At 26.3% G+C, this 16,529-nt stretch overlaps 2 protein-coding genes across 2 annotated transcripts; both read right to left on the bottom strand.

Annotated features, from left to right (window-relative positions):
* Positions 1–382: 382 nt before the first annotated feature.
* Positions 383–3,211, bottom strand: LOC113372538 (vesicle-associated membrane protein 7-like). The gene is made up of 4 exons (XM_026612880.1): positions 3,015–3,211; positions 2,731–2,940; positions 1,318–1,546; positions 383–573 (listed from the first exon to the last, which is right to left on the bottom strand). The coding sequence occupies exons 2-4, from the start codon at positions 2,932–2,934 to the stop codon at positions 467–469; spliced, it is 540 nt and encodes a 179-aa protein (XP_026468665.1). The 5' UTR covers positions 2,935–2,940; positions 3,015–3,211; the 3' UTR covers positions 383–466.
* Positions 3,212–5,251: 2,040 nt separating this feature from the next.
* LOC113372838 (vesicle-associated membrane protein 7-like) lies at positions 5,252–16,083 on the bottom strand. The gene is made up of 9 exons (XM_026613173.1): positions 15,964–16,083; positions 15,831–15,911; positions 14,339–14,531; positions 12,378–12,429; positions 8,218–8,296; positions 6,981–7,118; positions 6,718–6,773; positions 5,450–5,503; positions 5,252–5,385 (listed from the first exon to the last, which is right to left on the bottom strand). Exons 1-8 carry the CDS (start codon positions 16,081–16,083, stop codon positions 5,479–5,481), a joined length of 744 nt encoding a protein of 247 aa, XP_026468958.1. The 3' UTR covers positions 5,252–5,385; positions 5,450–5,478.
* Between the last annotated feature and the right edge of the window lie 446 nt (positions 16,084–16,529).

Raw genomic sequence — 16,529 nt, 5'->3', positions numbered from 1 at the left:
AAAACTGAAAGAAATATTGCACACATATATAATTTAATATATAAAACACCATTTGTAAATTTCTATACGTACATTTATTTATTTTAATAAAATTACATCAATGGAATTAAAATAACTTAAAATTAAATAAAACATATGAAATATATTATTTCGATTGGCATATTTAGTTCAACTTTTACCCAGTCTGCAAGCAGAATTTAAGCAGTACATTTATTTATTTAATTATAAATATATTTCTCACAAAATGTCTAAAACGAAAGAAGAAAAAAAACTAACCAAAGTGGAAAAGTGTCTTGAACAGAGTGTTCAGTACATTTTTAAAGAATTGCAAGAAATCAGAGAACTTTTAAACAATTTAGAGGTATAATTGTGATAAAAAAATTAGGTTTAAAATAAATTTATGCTAATGCTGTTTCTTTTAATGTACACAAATGAAGAGAAACAATTTTCAGAAGTTAATAATGATTCATATGTTGATAGCAAAAGTCATCGAAGACGTCGCGCTTATGTTAGAAAAACTATAACCAGAATATATCCAGATAAAAAATGCGAAAATGAAGATGTTAAAAGGACCTGAAAAAAAAAGAATCATTTTAGAAATGTTTGCATTTATATTAGTTATGGATAGACACTTTTATTGTAAGTAAAATAATAAAACTGAAACCGCAAAAAATTAAGTGAAGCAACTTGCCCATAGGCAAATGTCTAACTACATTTATCATGTGACATCATTTAATAGATCTCGAAGAGCTGAATACGAATCTAATATCAATTTTAATTCATTTTATCATTTAAAAAACAAATATGTCGGCTAGATTTTTATAACAAAATTGTAAATTAGCAACTTGCCACTAGGAAAATAGCTAAGAACTTTTAGCATATCATTAAACAGATTCGTACAGCACGACTTCAATCAATTTTTAAATTTCATTAATATTTAATTAGTAACAAAATAATAAATCGAATTCATGGAAAAAAAGCAACTTGCCCGTAGGTGGACATATAAAAGAATAGAAGAAAGAGCAGAACACGAATTTAATATCTCTTTGCATTGAAAACTAAATTTGTGATTTTTTTTTTAAAACAGCAACTTGCCCATAGGCAAATCTCAAATTGTATTTAGACATGTGACATAAAGAGAATAGATTTTAAGGAGACTATCTCTATCTAAACATTAATATTAAGAGCTACAACTTTCAGAGGAAATTCGAAAATGACCATTTTAAGGACCACCCTTATATATATATATATATATATATAAATATATATATATATATATATATATATATATATATATATACATATGTATATTATTACCTATGTTTTTGACCATAATGTCCTTAAGTTCGTCTAACTGTCCATGAACCTTGGCCATGGTGTCTATTTCTCGAGATTCTGAAAAGTGCTTCATTTCTGCAGCCAAAACATTTGAAAAATCACTGTTCATCGCATAAGCTATTGCATTTTCTGCAGTCATACCGAAAGATGCAAAGAATCTTCTTTTGATTTCGTTTAGAAACAAGAAAGCTCTTGCTCTTTCAAACTCCTGTAAAAGAAATAGAAATATAGGAACAGTAATACATTATATATTTTGTTTGACCAAGATCTTCTTTTTATATTATTTATTAGTTTTTATAATGAAAGTCTGATAAATAAAATATGCATTAAAAATGATTTTAAATAGATTGATAGTAAAATAAATTTATAAATACAGAAATAAATAATTTGTATTTATATGAATAAATAATTAAGTAAACATGAAAATTAATTGCAACTGTATATATAATATTTAATATATCTTTATAATTATTATAAATACTATTATTATTATGAATAGACTTGAATATATACTGGTATTATAAAAATTAAAAATAAATTTAATAATGATGATGAATAACAGATAAAATAAATTTGCAACTTGGTATACTCCTAAGTTGATTTGGATTTTCAAAATTCAATATTATTATAATAAAATTTCACTAATTTTGATTTAAATAGCTCTCAATTCATGAAAGGCTAAATACCACTTACACCTAATTTTAAATAGTTTCTAGGGTTGAAAACAAAAAATTGTTCTGAATGTTGAAGAGAATGATATTTATGCATTTATTTATTGTAACTCTTGTAACTTTTAAACGGTTCATCTAATTTCAATGAAATATTTGGCAAATTTGTACAATATTAGATAATCTATAATATTTTCTAACATCCAAATCCATACAGTAACTCGGTATACTTTAAAATTTGAATCAAAAGCAAAAAATGAATCTGTATGTACCAGAAATGTTTGAACAAAAGACTTGAGCATTTATTTATTGTAACTCTTGTAACTTTTAAACCGTTTGTCTAATATAAATGAAATATTTGGCCAATTTGTTCAAAATTGAATTATCTGCAATATTTTCTGACATTCAAAACCTACAGCTACTCAGTGTACTTTAAAAACTCAATTGAAAGCAGCAAAACAATCTGAACTTACTAGGAATTTCAATGAAAAAACTCTAGCATTTATTTATTGTAACTTTTGTAACTTCTAAACCGTTTATCTAATTTCAATGAAATATTTGCCAAATTTGTAGAAAATTAAATTATCTATAACATTTTCTAACATCCTACACCCCTACAACAACTCGGTACACTTCAAAATCCCAATCAAAAACTCAAAATCTATATAGCATTTCAATAAGACTTAATATACTTATAAATCCAATCTTATGTCTATTATCTTACATCGTCCGTGATGCACATATAAATGATCCTGTTCTCGCAGATGTAGTGAAACAGATAATTGCCATGAGAATAGGTCAATTTATTATCATCGGGTGGAATTTTGGCCATGATTTGTTCGGTGACTTCTGCAAAATTACCAGCACATGAGGCATATTTCGCTAAAACCGTCGTGCCACGAGACACAACGCTGTATAAAATCGGCATTGTAATCTGTAAAGGAAATAGAAAAATATCAAACAATGATGTTTTGTTTAACGCACTGTCATTGGAATGTATAAACATACCTGATAAAGACAACTAGAGAGATAAAATAATAAATGATAAATGATAATAGTAGACTTATGGTAATAGTTTACACTTTTGTTATGATTTTTATTAACTTTAATTTCGTATCGGAGTATTCATGTTGTTGCAATTGAACTGTATAATGAAGAATGACGTTCTTTTTGACAGAAAAACAAGTCTCGATATTTACACTTTGACTCACTTTTGACTTTTGATAATCGCCGTCATAGACAATGAAAATTACATGATAAATAGATATGCAGCCCCGCTCGGTGGCGAAAAGCAGAACTATATCCGTCCAATTCAGTCGATCAGTGATGGCGATTCGAAAATTCATTGATTCGAATTAAAAAAATATATAAGATTCAAATATTACTTATATATATTTTTAACAAAATTATTTGTTATATAGTTTTTATTGAAATGTATATTTATATATTTTGTATTACAGTATATATTTACGGCTTGACGCGAGTTAAATCGAATCAAATAAAGTTTGATTTGAATTAGGTTTTGAAGACTTGATTCAAATGATTCGAATTACTTAAAATATTTGAATAAAATATTAAAATATACTTGAGTAATGTTTATTTTACAGTTTTTTTTGAGAAAACAAAGTATTTTTTCAGATTATTAAATTAAATTCCTATATATAATTAATACATATTCAAATATTACATAAACAGTTAGTGATGAACAATAAATTTAAATTTAGTGTTAAATCATGTTAAATAAAATTTATTCAGTTTTTCATAAGTACTTTTTCAGATTATTAAATTAAGTTCCTTTATATAATTAATACATATTCAAATATTATATAAACAGTCAGTGATGAACAATAAATTTAAATTTAGTGTTAAATCATGTTAAATAAAATTTATTCAGTTTTTCATAAGTACTTTTTCAGATTATTAAATTAAGTTCCTTTATATAATTAATACAAATTCAAATATTATATAAACAGTCAGTGATGAACAATAAATTTAAATTTAGTGTTAAATCATGTTAAATAAAATTTATTCAGTTTTTCATAAGTACTTTTTCAGATTATTAAATTAAGTTCCTTTATATAATTAATACAAATTCAAATATTATATAAACAGTCAGTGATGAACAATAAATTTAAATTTAGTGTTAAATCATGTTAAATAAAATTTATTCAGTTTTTCATAAGTATTTATTCAGATTATTAAATTAAGTTCCTTTATATAATTAATACATATTCAAATATTATATAAACAGTCAGTGATGAAATATAAATTTAAATTTATTGTTAAATCATGTTAAATAAAATTTATTCAGTATTTCGTAAGTATTTTTTCAGATTAATTAAGTTCCTTTATATAATTAATACATATTCAAATATTATATAAACAGTCAGTGATGAACAATAAATTTAAATTTATTGTTAAATCATGTTAAATAAAATTTATTCAGTATTTCATAAGTACTTTTTCAGATTATTAAATTAAGTTCCTTTATATAATTATAATACATATTCAAATATTATATAAACAGTCAGTGATGAACAATAAATTTAAATTTATTGTTAAATCATGTTAAATAAAATTTATTCAGTATTTCATAAGTACTTTTTCAGATTATTAAATTAAGTTCCTTTATATAATTATAATACATATTCAAATATTATATAAACAGTCAGTGATGAACAATAAATTTAAATTTAGTGTTAAATCATGTTAAATAAAATTTATTCAGTTTTTCATAAGTACTTTTTCAGATTATTAAATTAAGTTCCTTTATATAATTAATATATTACATATATATAATATTTGAATATGTATTAATTACATAAAAGAACTTAATTTATAAACAGTTTGTTATACATATATATATATATATACATATATATATATATATATATATATATATATATATATAACAGTTGTTTATAAACGGTCAGTGATGAAATATAAATTTAAATTTATTGTTAAATCATGTTAAATAAAATTTATTCAGTATTTCATAAGTATTTTTTCAGATTATTAAATTAAGTTTCTTTATATAATTAATACATATTCAAATATTATATAAACAGTCAGTGATGAAATATAAATTTAAATTTATTGTTAAATCATGTTAAATAAAATTTATTCTACTCAAAAATTATTTCCTACTTTAATTGTTAAATTATGTTTCTTTTAGATTTATATAATTTTAGATTTATAATAAGGTTTCTTAGCTTGGATTAAATTTTATTTATCCAGTGCATGATTTCCAGGCAAGTCACAAGGACCCGATTAGATAGGTCCCAAGAATTAGAACTCCAGCAATTACCAAGTATATTTTTATTTTTCTCCAAAACATAGCTCTTGCCAGGTTTCTTGAAGTTTTGCGAAATGTAACAGACTGAATATAAAAAAAAATGAGTAAGAAGAAACAGAGGAAGATAAAAATGTATTTATGTACTTACGTTATTGCCCAGATTGTCAGTTTTATTTACTAGTAATTCCTATCGTTCTTCCCCCTACATACAGAAAATGATTTGATAAGTAAATTTTTTAATTTATAATTTAACTGTTTTTATTAAACGTTTTTATTATTGAAATAAATATACATATATATGTATAAAATGAGTTTTGTAATGATTTTTGTTTCTTTTTCTTTGAAGAACGGAACCGGAACAAACATGAGAAACGGTTTTTGAACCAGATTTTTAATTTTAGCGTTCCGGTAAAAGAAATATTAGCAAAACACCACTGTATATATATATATATATATATATATATATATATATATATATACAAAGCCGGTCCTGCCTTGAATGCGATGCATGCAAAAAATGCGGGCGCACGCCTTAGGGGGCGCCAAAACGAGATTCAGAAATGAAATTATCTATATAGTTTTTTTTCAATATAATTCAAGAAACATTATTTCTTTCATTTTTCACTAATTTTTTAACAATATTTAAGATGCAATTTTGGATATTTTAGATAATAAAAAAACAAAATAAAATAACCCGACATAAAGCACCAGTGTTATAATGTTTAATAATAAAAGGCTAGATTTTTTTGCTTTCCATGATTTGTTTAATAGAATAAATCGCATAAAATCTCCAAAATAAATAAGTTTGTAATAAAAATAAGAATTTAAAAGTAGTTTGAAAGTGATTATGAAGAATCGCCACGATATTCTAAATGAATTTAACATCAATGTGCTTTTATATTATATATCTAATTTTTTGTGTAAAGCCAGAGTTATTAGAAACTATTTAAAAAAATAACGTAAATCTTTTTATAATTTTAATGATAAACTGTTAAAACAGTTAAAATAATAAGGGAGGGAGGAGGGCGCTAGAAAAAAAATTGCATGCGGGCGCTGAGGACCCCAGGACCGGCCCTGTATGTATATATATATATATATATATATATATATATATATTATATATATGTTAAATAACATATATATATATATATATATATATTTATATATATATATATATATATATATATATATATATATATATATGTTAAAGAAGTTAATTTAGATGTTGAGAAATATGAGTAAGTTCTTCAAGGGAAATACATCAAATAAAAGGCAAAGATTTAGAAGTTAATCCTTAATTTTCCCAAACGTTTAGACATAGGATTTTATGTCATCTACCTACGTGTCGGAGATATACGTATTTGTTGTATTATATGTAAATATGTATGAGTATATAAATGATAAATTCATAATTACCAAGCGTCAGGAATTCTGCTGAAAAACCCCTGCTGCCGTGGACGAGGGAGCATTTCCTGTAATAAAATTTTCTCAACGTTATCTATACATATATACACTGTAAATATAACAAGATGATGGTGATTAATTCAATAGGTTAAATTGTAAGATAAATATAAATACTATTTAATAAATTAGAAATGCTGTAAATATAAATGAAACTCAGACTTAAAAATGCTAATGAAAAATTTTAGTTGGTAAGCTATTGGACAATTTTAACTTACATCTGGATCTAATCTAGGCTGTAATATGTGGCTAAGACGCTCTGGTGAATGCCAGTCATCGATTGAAATTTTTTTATCGAATTTTACACGCCTTCTTGCTCTGGGACGCCGTGCTGGCTGCCAACCAGGTGGGCGTTCCTGATTATTAAATATTAAGTTCATAAAATAATAAATGAAAAAATTAATCATTTGAACGGCGAAACAATAATAACATTGTTATCATCTATATATATAAAAATAAGTCGGGTTTTCCTTCCTGACGAAATAACTTCAGAACGCACGAACCGATTTCGACAATTTTGCATTCGTTGGAAAGGTCTCGGGCTCCGCAAGTTTATAGCTAAAAAAATAAAAAAAGTGGTGCATGGCATCGTGCCTTAATGCAAGCTGCTGGAACTTTACTCACCGTAATTAAAAATTCGAGTAATGACATTAGTGAGAATTATCAGAATTATGCTTGGTTAAGCCAACGAGCAATTCTTGCCGCAAAGAATAATGATGTACACGCACTGAATTTCACCATTCAATCAAAAATTTCTGGCGATTTGGTGACATACCAATGATTCCGACTGGTCTTCCGTTTGACTTCAAACGATTGCAATTCCCAGTTTGCCTTGCGTTTGCAATAACAAGTCGCAAGGCCAATCGCTTAGTGTTTGCGGGATAAATTTCAAATAGATTATTTAGAAAATCATTGTTTTTCACATGGGCAGTTATACGTTGCCTGTTCACGAGTTGGAAAACCATCCGCTTTGTTTGTGTTAACGTCAGACCAAAAAACAAAAAATGTGGTTTACCAAAGAGCACTTCAATGAAACGGATAATTGGCGGATTCACTTTCATTTACTTAGAGAAGTTCAACTAAAAAACACTTCATTTTTGTAATCGAAATAAATTCATTACTGTTGTATAATAAAATCAAATTTTTCCTTTTCAAATATAAAACAAACAAAAAATTCCTTCATCTTTCTCACGAAACCATCTGGTGGCCAAATTAAGTTCGTCGGGTTTGCTAGTTGTATATAATTACACTGAATTTGTAATGTGATCATGTAAATAAAACATATGTAAAATTTTCAATGTCTGTAGTTTAATATGTTTTTCTATGTCATCTCCTTCTTTCGACATGTTTTTCGTCCCTTTGATGTCATTACAAAAGGATTCAACTACTATTCAATACATCATTAATCATTTTTTTTTATCCTAATCAAACTCAATGAAATACCAATAATCTTACCAATAAAATGTCTTCAGCTAGACGTGGATCAGTGAGAAATTCATCTAAATCAATTTCCGAACTAATACTTGGCTTCCTCCTGTAATATTTGTAATAATTATCGCCTAATATTATATTTTATTGGTTAATATTTTAAAACGGATTTAGCACTAATAATATTGTATATTTATTATTAACTTCCCGTAGGGCAAGTTATAGTAATCGCAAAAAAATCGAAAATGAAAATTTTTATATATCTTTACGTTTCAGAGGTTTCTGAACATTTTGGCATACCTTAGAAAAAATGCATGTATATGTGTGTGTGTGTATGTATGTGCGGATACAAATTTTCGTCGACGATTTCGGGAACACCGATCAACCGATTTGAATAATTCAAAAAACATTCGATTCGTATTGATAAGGAGACGTGCTGATTAGTTTTTGGCGAAGGCAGGTCTAGGCGTTCCGAAGATACGGGGCAAAAAGTGCCAAAAACGGTAACTCAGTTTCTAAGAGAACGGAGCGTCCGATTTTAATAATTCAAAAAACATTTTACTTGTATTGACAAGGTGAAGAACCGATCAAATTTTCATAAAGGCAGGTTTAGCGGTTTCGGAGATCTAATGAAAAAAGTAAAAAAAATTGACATTTGGCGATCAAAAATGAACATTAGACATATGCACATCAAATTATCAGATATTTTATACAGATTTTAATAAATAAAATAAAGTATAAATTTTGTTTGCATCCTATGGGTTCTGTACCAATTTTATTCGTTAGACGGCGACGCGGCGCTTACGCGCTTTGACATTTTGTCTCTATGCAGTTAAAGCAGTACGATTGCTTTGAAAAAAAATTCAGAATTTCCAAAATATGTCAAAATAAAGAAAACATTTTTTCCAAAAAAAGTATTTTTTTGTCAAATTCCTAGTTTCTCAAAAATCTAATTTTTACAAAGTAAAATTTTTTCAAAAATGTTAATCGTTTTTAAAAAAATAATAATATTTGGTACGGGCTAGTAGTTATATAAATAGTGTTGCATGTTTATGGGTCTAAACTCCAGCAGAATAATTTTATGGAATATTGTAATTTACATAAATATATTAAAACGTTACATTTATATTTATACAATTATTTTATATATTTAATTTTTCTTAATGAGAAGATTCAGAAATAGCCCATAATTTACTTATTTTTCAAGACTGATTATTATATTCTTTCTTGTTTATTTTTTTAAACGATTCAAATTCATTTATGTTTCACCATCAGAATTGGTAAGAGAATGTGTTTGTGAGCCAAAATTTTACTTTTTACCAACATTTAATAAAAGAAGTTAAGCAGCTAAGAATCGTCAGCTGAACCAATCATTCAAAAATTTTGCAGTAATATTAAATAGTATGCAAAATTTTAAGTTTATTGAAGAGGCTAATTCGAATTTATTACCTTTCAAAGTTGTAAAATAAGCTAAAATGATATCGACAAATATTATACTTTCGATATGTTTTTTTTAATTTACATTTAGGGATTACAATCTGTCGTTCTTATACAACATTCAGTAATTTTGATGGTTTTAGTAGTTAAAAGAAAAAAAGGTTGAAAGGTCACCCATTGGTGATTGATTTGATGTTGGATATGTTTAGCTTAGTTTTTTTTAATTTACATTTGGGGATTACAATCTGTCGTTCTTATACAACATTTAGTAATTTTGATGGTTTATTAGATAAAAGAAAAAAAGGTCAAAAAGTCACCCATTGGTGATTGATTTGATGTTGGATATGTTTAGCTTATAGATGTAACCCTTTTGGGAAAATATTTAATTAAGCCTACAACTAATTCTACATATTATAGTATTACTAAAGAATATCAAAAAGAAGCCGTTACTTTCGATATGTAACATATAAATAACTTGACAATACATGACAATAATAAAACGGTACTAAATATGACTTTATGATCTGAAATATGTACTTACGTCTGTGCTGGTTCTCTGATTTCTGGAGCAGGTAATGCAGTTTCTTCAAATCCTATATAATACAATAACAAAATTAGATAAGTAATTAACATGAAATAGGTGACTAAGTTCCATGATATTTATAATCACGAAGAGAAAAGGATACTTTCACATTATTCTATATTTATTTAAGTACTCATTTTAAAGATTATTTTGAGTACTATAAAACCCCATTTTCATATCTAGCCTAATATTGTTCCTAGAACAGTTTATAGAACACCGATTTATTAGGATTTTAATTGATATAATTTTGTTCATTACATGATTTTTGTTTAAATGTATATTTTCAGAAATATTTGCAAAAATGATAAAAAACGCAAAAAACAACAAATTTTTAGTAGCCAGTAACTTGAAAAGTAATTTCATTTTTGAGAATCATTATTAAACAATTTTAACTTCCCGTAGGGCAAGTTATAGTAATCGCAAAAAAATCGAAAATGAAAATTTTTATATATCTTTACGTTTCAGAGGTTTCTGAACATTTTGGCATACCTTAGAAAAAATGCATGTATATGTGTGTGTGTGTATGTATGTGCGGATACAAATTTTCGTCGACGATTTCGGGAACACCGATCAACCGATTTGAATAATTCAAAAAACATTCGATTCGTATTGATAAGGAGACGTGCTGATTAGTTTTTGGCGAAGGCAGGTCTAGGCGTTCCGAAGATACGGGGCAAAAAGTGCCAAAAACGGTAACTCAGTTTCTAAGAGAACGGAGCGTCCGATTTTAATAATTCAAAAAACATTTTACTTGTATTGACAAGGTGAAGAACCGATCAAATTTTCATAAAGGCAGGTTTAGCGGTTTCGGAGATCTAATGAAAAAAGTAAAAAAAATTGACATTTGGCGATCAAAAATGAACATTAGACATATGCACATCAAATTATCAGATATTTTATACAGATTTTAATAAATAAAATAAAGTATAAATTTTGTTTGCATCCTATGGGTTCTGTACCAATTTTATTCGTTAGACGGCGACGCGGCGCTTACGCGCTTTGACATTTTGTCTCTATGCAGTTAAAGCAGTACGATTGCTTTGAAAAAAAATTCAGAATTTCCAAAATATGTCAAAATAAAGAAAACATTTTTTCCAAAAAAAGTATTTTTTTGTCAAATTCCTAGTTTCTCAAAAATCTAATTTTTACAAAGTAAAATTTTTTCAAAAATGTTAATCGTTTTTAAAAAAATAATAATATTTGGTACGGGCTAGTAGTTATATAAATAGTGTTGCATGTTTATGGGTCTAAACTCCAGCAGAATAATTTTATGGAATATTGTAATTTACATAAATATATTAAAACGTTACATTTATATTTATACAATTATTTTATATATTTAATTTTTCTTAATGAGAAGATTCAGAAATAGCCCATAATTTACTTATTTTTCAAGACTGATTATTATATTCTTTCTTGTTTATTTTTTTAAACGATTCAAATTCATTTATGTTTCACCATCAGAATTGGTAAGAGAATGTGTTTGTGAGCCAAAATTTTACTTTTTACCAACATTTAATAAAAGAAGTTAAGCAGCTAAGAATCGTCAGCTGAACCAATCATTCAAAAATTTTGCAGTAATATTAAATAGTATGCAAAATTTTAAGTTTATTGAAGAGGCTAATTCGAATTTATTACCTTTCAAAGTTGTAAAATAAGCTAAAATGATATCGACAAATATTATACTTTCGATATGTTTTTTTTAATTTACATTTAGGGATTACAATCTGTCGTTCTTATACAACATTCAGTAATTTTGATGGTTTTAGTAGTTAAAAGAAAAAAAGGTTGAAAGGTCACCCATTGGTGATTGATTTGATGTTGGATATGTTTAGCTTAGTTTTTTTTAATTTACATTTGGGGATTACAATCTGTCGTTCTTATACAACATTTAGTAATTTTGATGGTTTATTAGATAAAAGAAAAAAAGGTCAAAAAGTCACCCATTGGTGATTGATTTGATGTTGGATATGTTTAGCTTATAGATGTAACCCTTTTGGGAAAATATTTAATTAAGCCTACAACTAATTCTACATATTATAGTATTACTAAAGAATATCAAAAAGAAGCCGTTACTTTCGATATGTAACATATAAATAACTTGACAATACATGACAATAATAAAACGGTACTAAATATGACTTTATGATCTGAAATATGTACTTACGTCTGTGCTGGTTCTCTGATTTCTGGAGCAGGTAATGCAGTTTCTTCAAATCCTATATAATACAATAACAAAATTAGATAAGTAATTAACATGAAATAGGTGACTAAGTTCCATGATATTTATAATCACGAAGAGAAAAGGATACTTTCACATTATTCTATATTTATTTAAGTACTCATTTTAAAGCTTATTTTGAGTACTATAAAACCCCATTTTCATATCTAGCCTAATATTGTTCCTAGAACAGTTTATAGAACACCGATTTATTAGGATTTTAATTGATATAATTTTGTTCATTACATGATTTTTGTTTAAATGTATATTTTCAGAAATATTTGCAAAAATGATAAAAAACGCAAAAAACAACAAATTTTTAGTAGCCAGTAACTTGAAAAGTAATTTCATTTTTGAGAATCATTATTAAACAATTTTAACTTCCCGTAGGGCAAGTTATAGTAATCGCAAAAAAATCGAAAATGAAAATTTTTATATATCTTTACGTTTCAGAGGTTTCTGAACATTTTGGCATACCTTAGAAAAAATGCATGTATATGTGTGTGTGTGTATGTATGTGCGGATACAAATTTTCGTCGACGATTTCGGGAACACGGATCAACCGATTTCAATAATTCAAAAAAAAAAATCGATTTGTATTGATAAGGAGACGTGCTGATTAGTTTTTGGCGAGGGCAGATTTAGCCGTTCCGGAGATACGGGGCAAAAAATGCCAAAAACGGTACCTCCGTTTTTAAGAGAAAGGAGCGTCCGATTTGAATAATTCAAAAAACATTTTATTTGTATTGACAAGATGACGAATCGATACAATTTTCATGAAAGTAGGTCCAGCGGTTTCGGAGATATAGAGGAAAAAGTAAAAAAAAAATGAGCCATTTGGCGGTCAAAAATGGTCATTAGACATATGCACATCAAATTATCAGATATTTTATAGAGATTTTAACAATAAGTATAAGTTTTGTTAACATTCCTATGGGTTCCGTACCAGTGTTTATCCGTTAGACAGCGACGCGGCGCTTACGCGCTTTATATTTTGTCCTTATGCAGTTAAAGCACTACGATTGCTTTGAAAAAAAAGTTCAGATCTTCCACAATATGTCAAAATAAAGAAAAAAAAATTTTTTTTTCAAAAAAAAAAATATTTTTTAAAAAAAAATTTTTTAAAAAAAACTTTTTTTTTTTCAAAAAAAACTAATTTTTTGTCCAATTTATAGTTTCTCAAAAATCTTATTTTTTCAAAGTAAATTTTTTTCAAAAATGTTAATCGTTTTTAAAAAAAAATAATAATTTTTGGTACGGGAAGTTCCAGCTTTGCTTGGTTTAAGGCACGATGCCCTAATTGCCTTAAGACAGAATTCCACTTACAGCTAGTTCTCTTCTAATTAGTTCTTTTATCGATATCCGTCGTTAATTTGAAAGAGATACAATTGCACCACTGAAAAGGGATGTTATCACCCCAGAAAGTGGCAAATGATTCTAAATTATTTTTACTTTTAAACTTAAGAGAGTAAGATGAACCTAATTCCAAAATTTTATGCAAATTGGAGCACATTAAAAATATTCAGACCCAAAATGCTCCATTGTCTAGTAAATATTTCGTATCCAATGCCAAACATATGAATTTTTGACACAATGAAACTTCTAAATAATTGTTTGAATAAGTAAATTATTTTTGTATCGTGATTTGGTAAAGTAGGGTAAAACACGATACGCGTTTTTTTGTAAATTTTTCCATTTTTTTCTAAAATCTAACTATATTTCTATGAATCTAAAAATACTAAAAAAATTCCCGAACAAACTTCAGGAAGATTCATGAAAATCCGAATTATAGTTTAGGAGGATTAACCACTCATACATAGTTACAGAACAATTTTATATATAAGATATATATATATATATATATATATATATATATATATTATAATTAAATATATTTTTGACCATACTGTTATTAAGTTCATCTAACTGTCCATTAACTTTGCCTATTTCTCGAGATTCTAAAAAGTGCTTCATTTCTGCTGCCAAAACTTTTGAAAAATCACTGTTTATCATAATATAGGCTATTGCATTTTCAATAGTTTCTAAGGATCTTCTTTTGATTTCGTTTAGAAATAGGAAGGCTCTTGCTCTTTCAAACTTCTATAAGAGAAATAGAAATATAGGTATAGAAATACATTATATATTTTGTTTATATATTATTAATTAGATTTTATAATGAAAGTCTATTAAATAAAACATGCAATAAAAATGATTTTGTAAAGATCTAGGTTTATAGTAAAATAAATTTGTAAATACAGTAATAAATAATTGGTATTTATATGAATAAATAATTAAGCAAACCTGAAACTTAATTACAACTTACATATATATATATATATATATATATATATGGTATGATTAATATTACATAATAGGAATAGAAATACATTATATATATATATATATAATGTATTTCTATTCCTATTATGTAATATTAATCATTATATATATATATATATATATATATATTATATATAATATATGATATTTAATAAACCTTTTTAATGATTATAAATACAATTATTATTATTATAAATTTAGAAATAGTTAGAAAATTTTTTTGTTTTCAATTCTAGAAAATATTTTAAATTAGGTGAAAATGGCATTTTCTCTTGAATTAAGATTTATCTATTTAAATCAAGATTATCAAAATCTATTAATAGACTTAATTATATACAGATATTATAAAAATTAAAAATGAATTTAAAAATGATGAATAATAACAGATAAAATAAAAAATTGTGATGTATTATAATAGTTTATACAATAACAAAACGATTAAAATCTAATTACAATTAAATTTGCAACTCGGAATACTAAGTTGTTTTGGATATTTAAAATCCAATAATATTTTGATAATCTTGATTTAAATAGATAAATCTTAATTCAAGAGAAAATGCCATTTCCACCTAATTTAAAATATTTTCTAGAATTGAAAACAAAAAAATTTTCTAACTATTATAACAAAAGAAAAATATTCGTGCATTTATTTATTCCATCTCTTGTAACTTTTAAACTGTTCATTTAATTTTAATGAAACTTTTCGCAAATTTGTACAAAATTGAATAATCTATAATATTTTCCAACATCCAACACTCTACAGCAACTCAGTTTACTTTAAAAACTCAACTGAAAGCAGCAAAACAATCTGAAATTACTAAATAGTTCAAAGAAAAGACTCTAGCATTTACAGCAACTCTTGTAACTTTTAAACCGTATATCAAATTTAATGAAATATTTGCCAAATTTGTAGAAAAGTAGATAATCTATAATCTTGTCTAACATCAAAATTCCCTGCAGCAACTCGGTATACTTCAAAATCCTAATCAAAAACCCAAAATCTATATAGCATTTCAATAAGACTCAATATACTCATAAATCCTACATCTGTTATCTTACATTGTTCGTGAGGCACATATAAATGATCCTGTTCTTGCAGATGTAGTGAAACAGATAATTGGTATGAGAAAAGGTCAATTTGTTATAATAAATTGACATTTCCTCTTACCAATTATCTGTTTGCCTATGATATATCATGGGCTGGAATTTTGACCATGATTTCTTCGGTGACTTGTGCAAAATTACCAGTACATGAGGCATATTTGGCTAAAACCGTTGTGCCACGAAACACAACGCTGTATAAAATCGGCATTGTAATATGTAAAGGAAATAGAAAAATATTAAACAATAATGTTTTGTTTAACGCACTGTCATTGGAATGTATAAACATACCTGATAAAGACAACTAGAGAAATAAAATAATAAATGATAAATGATAATAGAAAACTTGCGGTAATAGTTTACACTTCTGTTATGATTTCTATGAACTTTAATTTCGTGTCGGTGTAATCAAGTTGTTGCAATTGAACTGTAACTGTATAATGAAGAATGAATTTCTTTTTAACAGAAAACAAAGGGTTTGTTCGGAGTACAGTCACCGACAGTCCGCAACCGTCAGACGCATGCGCAGATCGTTTTGACCGTTCGATGTGTCCAAACTGAATCCCAAACTGTTGTGGATTTTTATCTACGCGTTCGGTCAGCTCGGTTTGATGCGTTTGTGACTGTCAGAGAACATGGATGCCGATTCTTTGAAAA

Source organism: Ctenocephalides felis, unplaced genomic scaffold, assembly GCF_003426905.1.
Source record: "Ctenocephalides felis isolate EL2017-DRISC unplaced genomic scaffold, ASM342690v1 CF-g0.4_SCAFFOLD_01604, whole genome shotgun sequence".
NCBI classification, from domain to species: Eukaryota; Metazoa; Arthropoda; class Insecta; order Siphonaptera; family Pulicidae; genus Ctenocephalides; species Ctenocephalides felis.
Note: the sequence above shows the minus strand (reverse complement) of the source record. Positions and strands in the feature narration are given on the sequence as shown.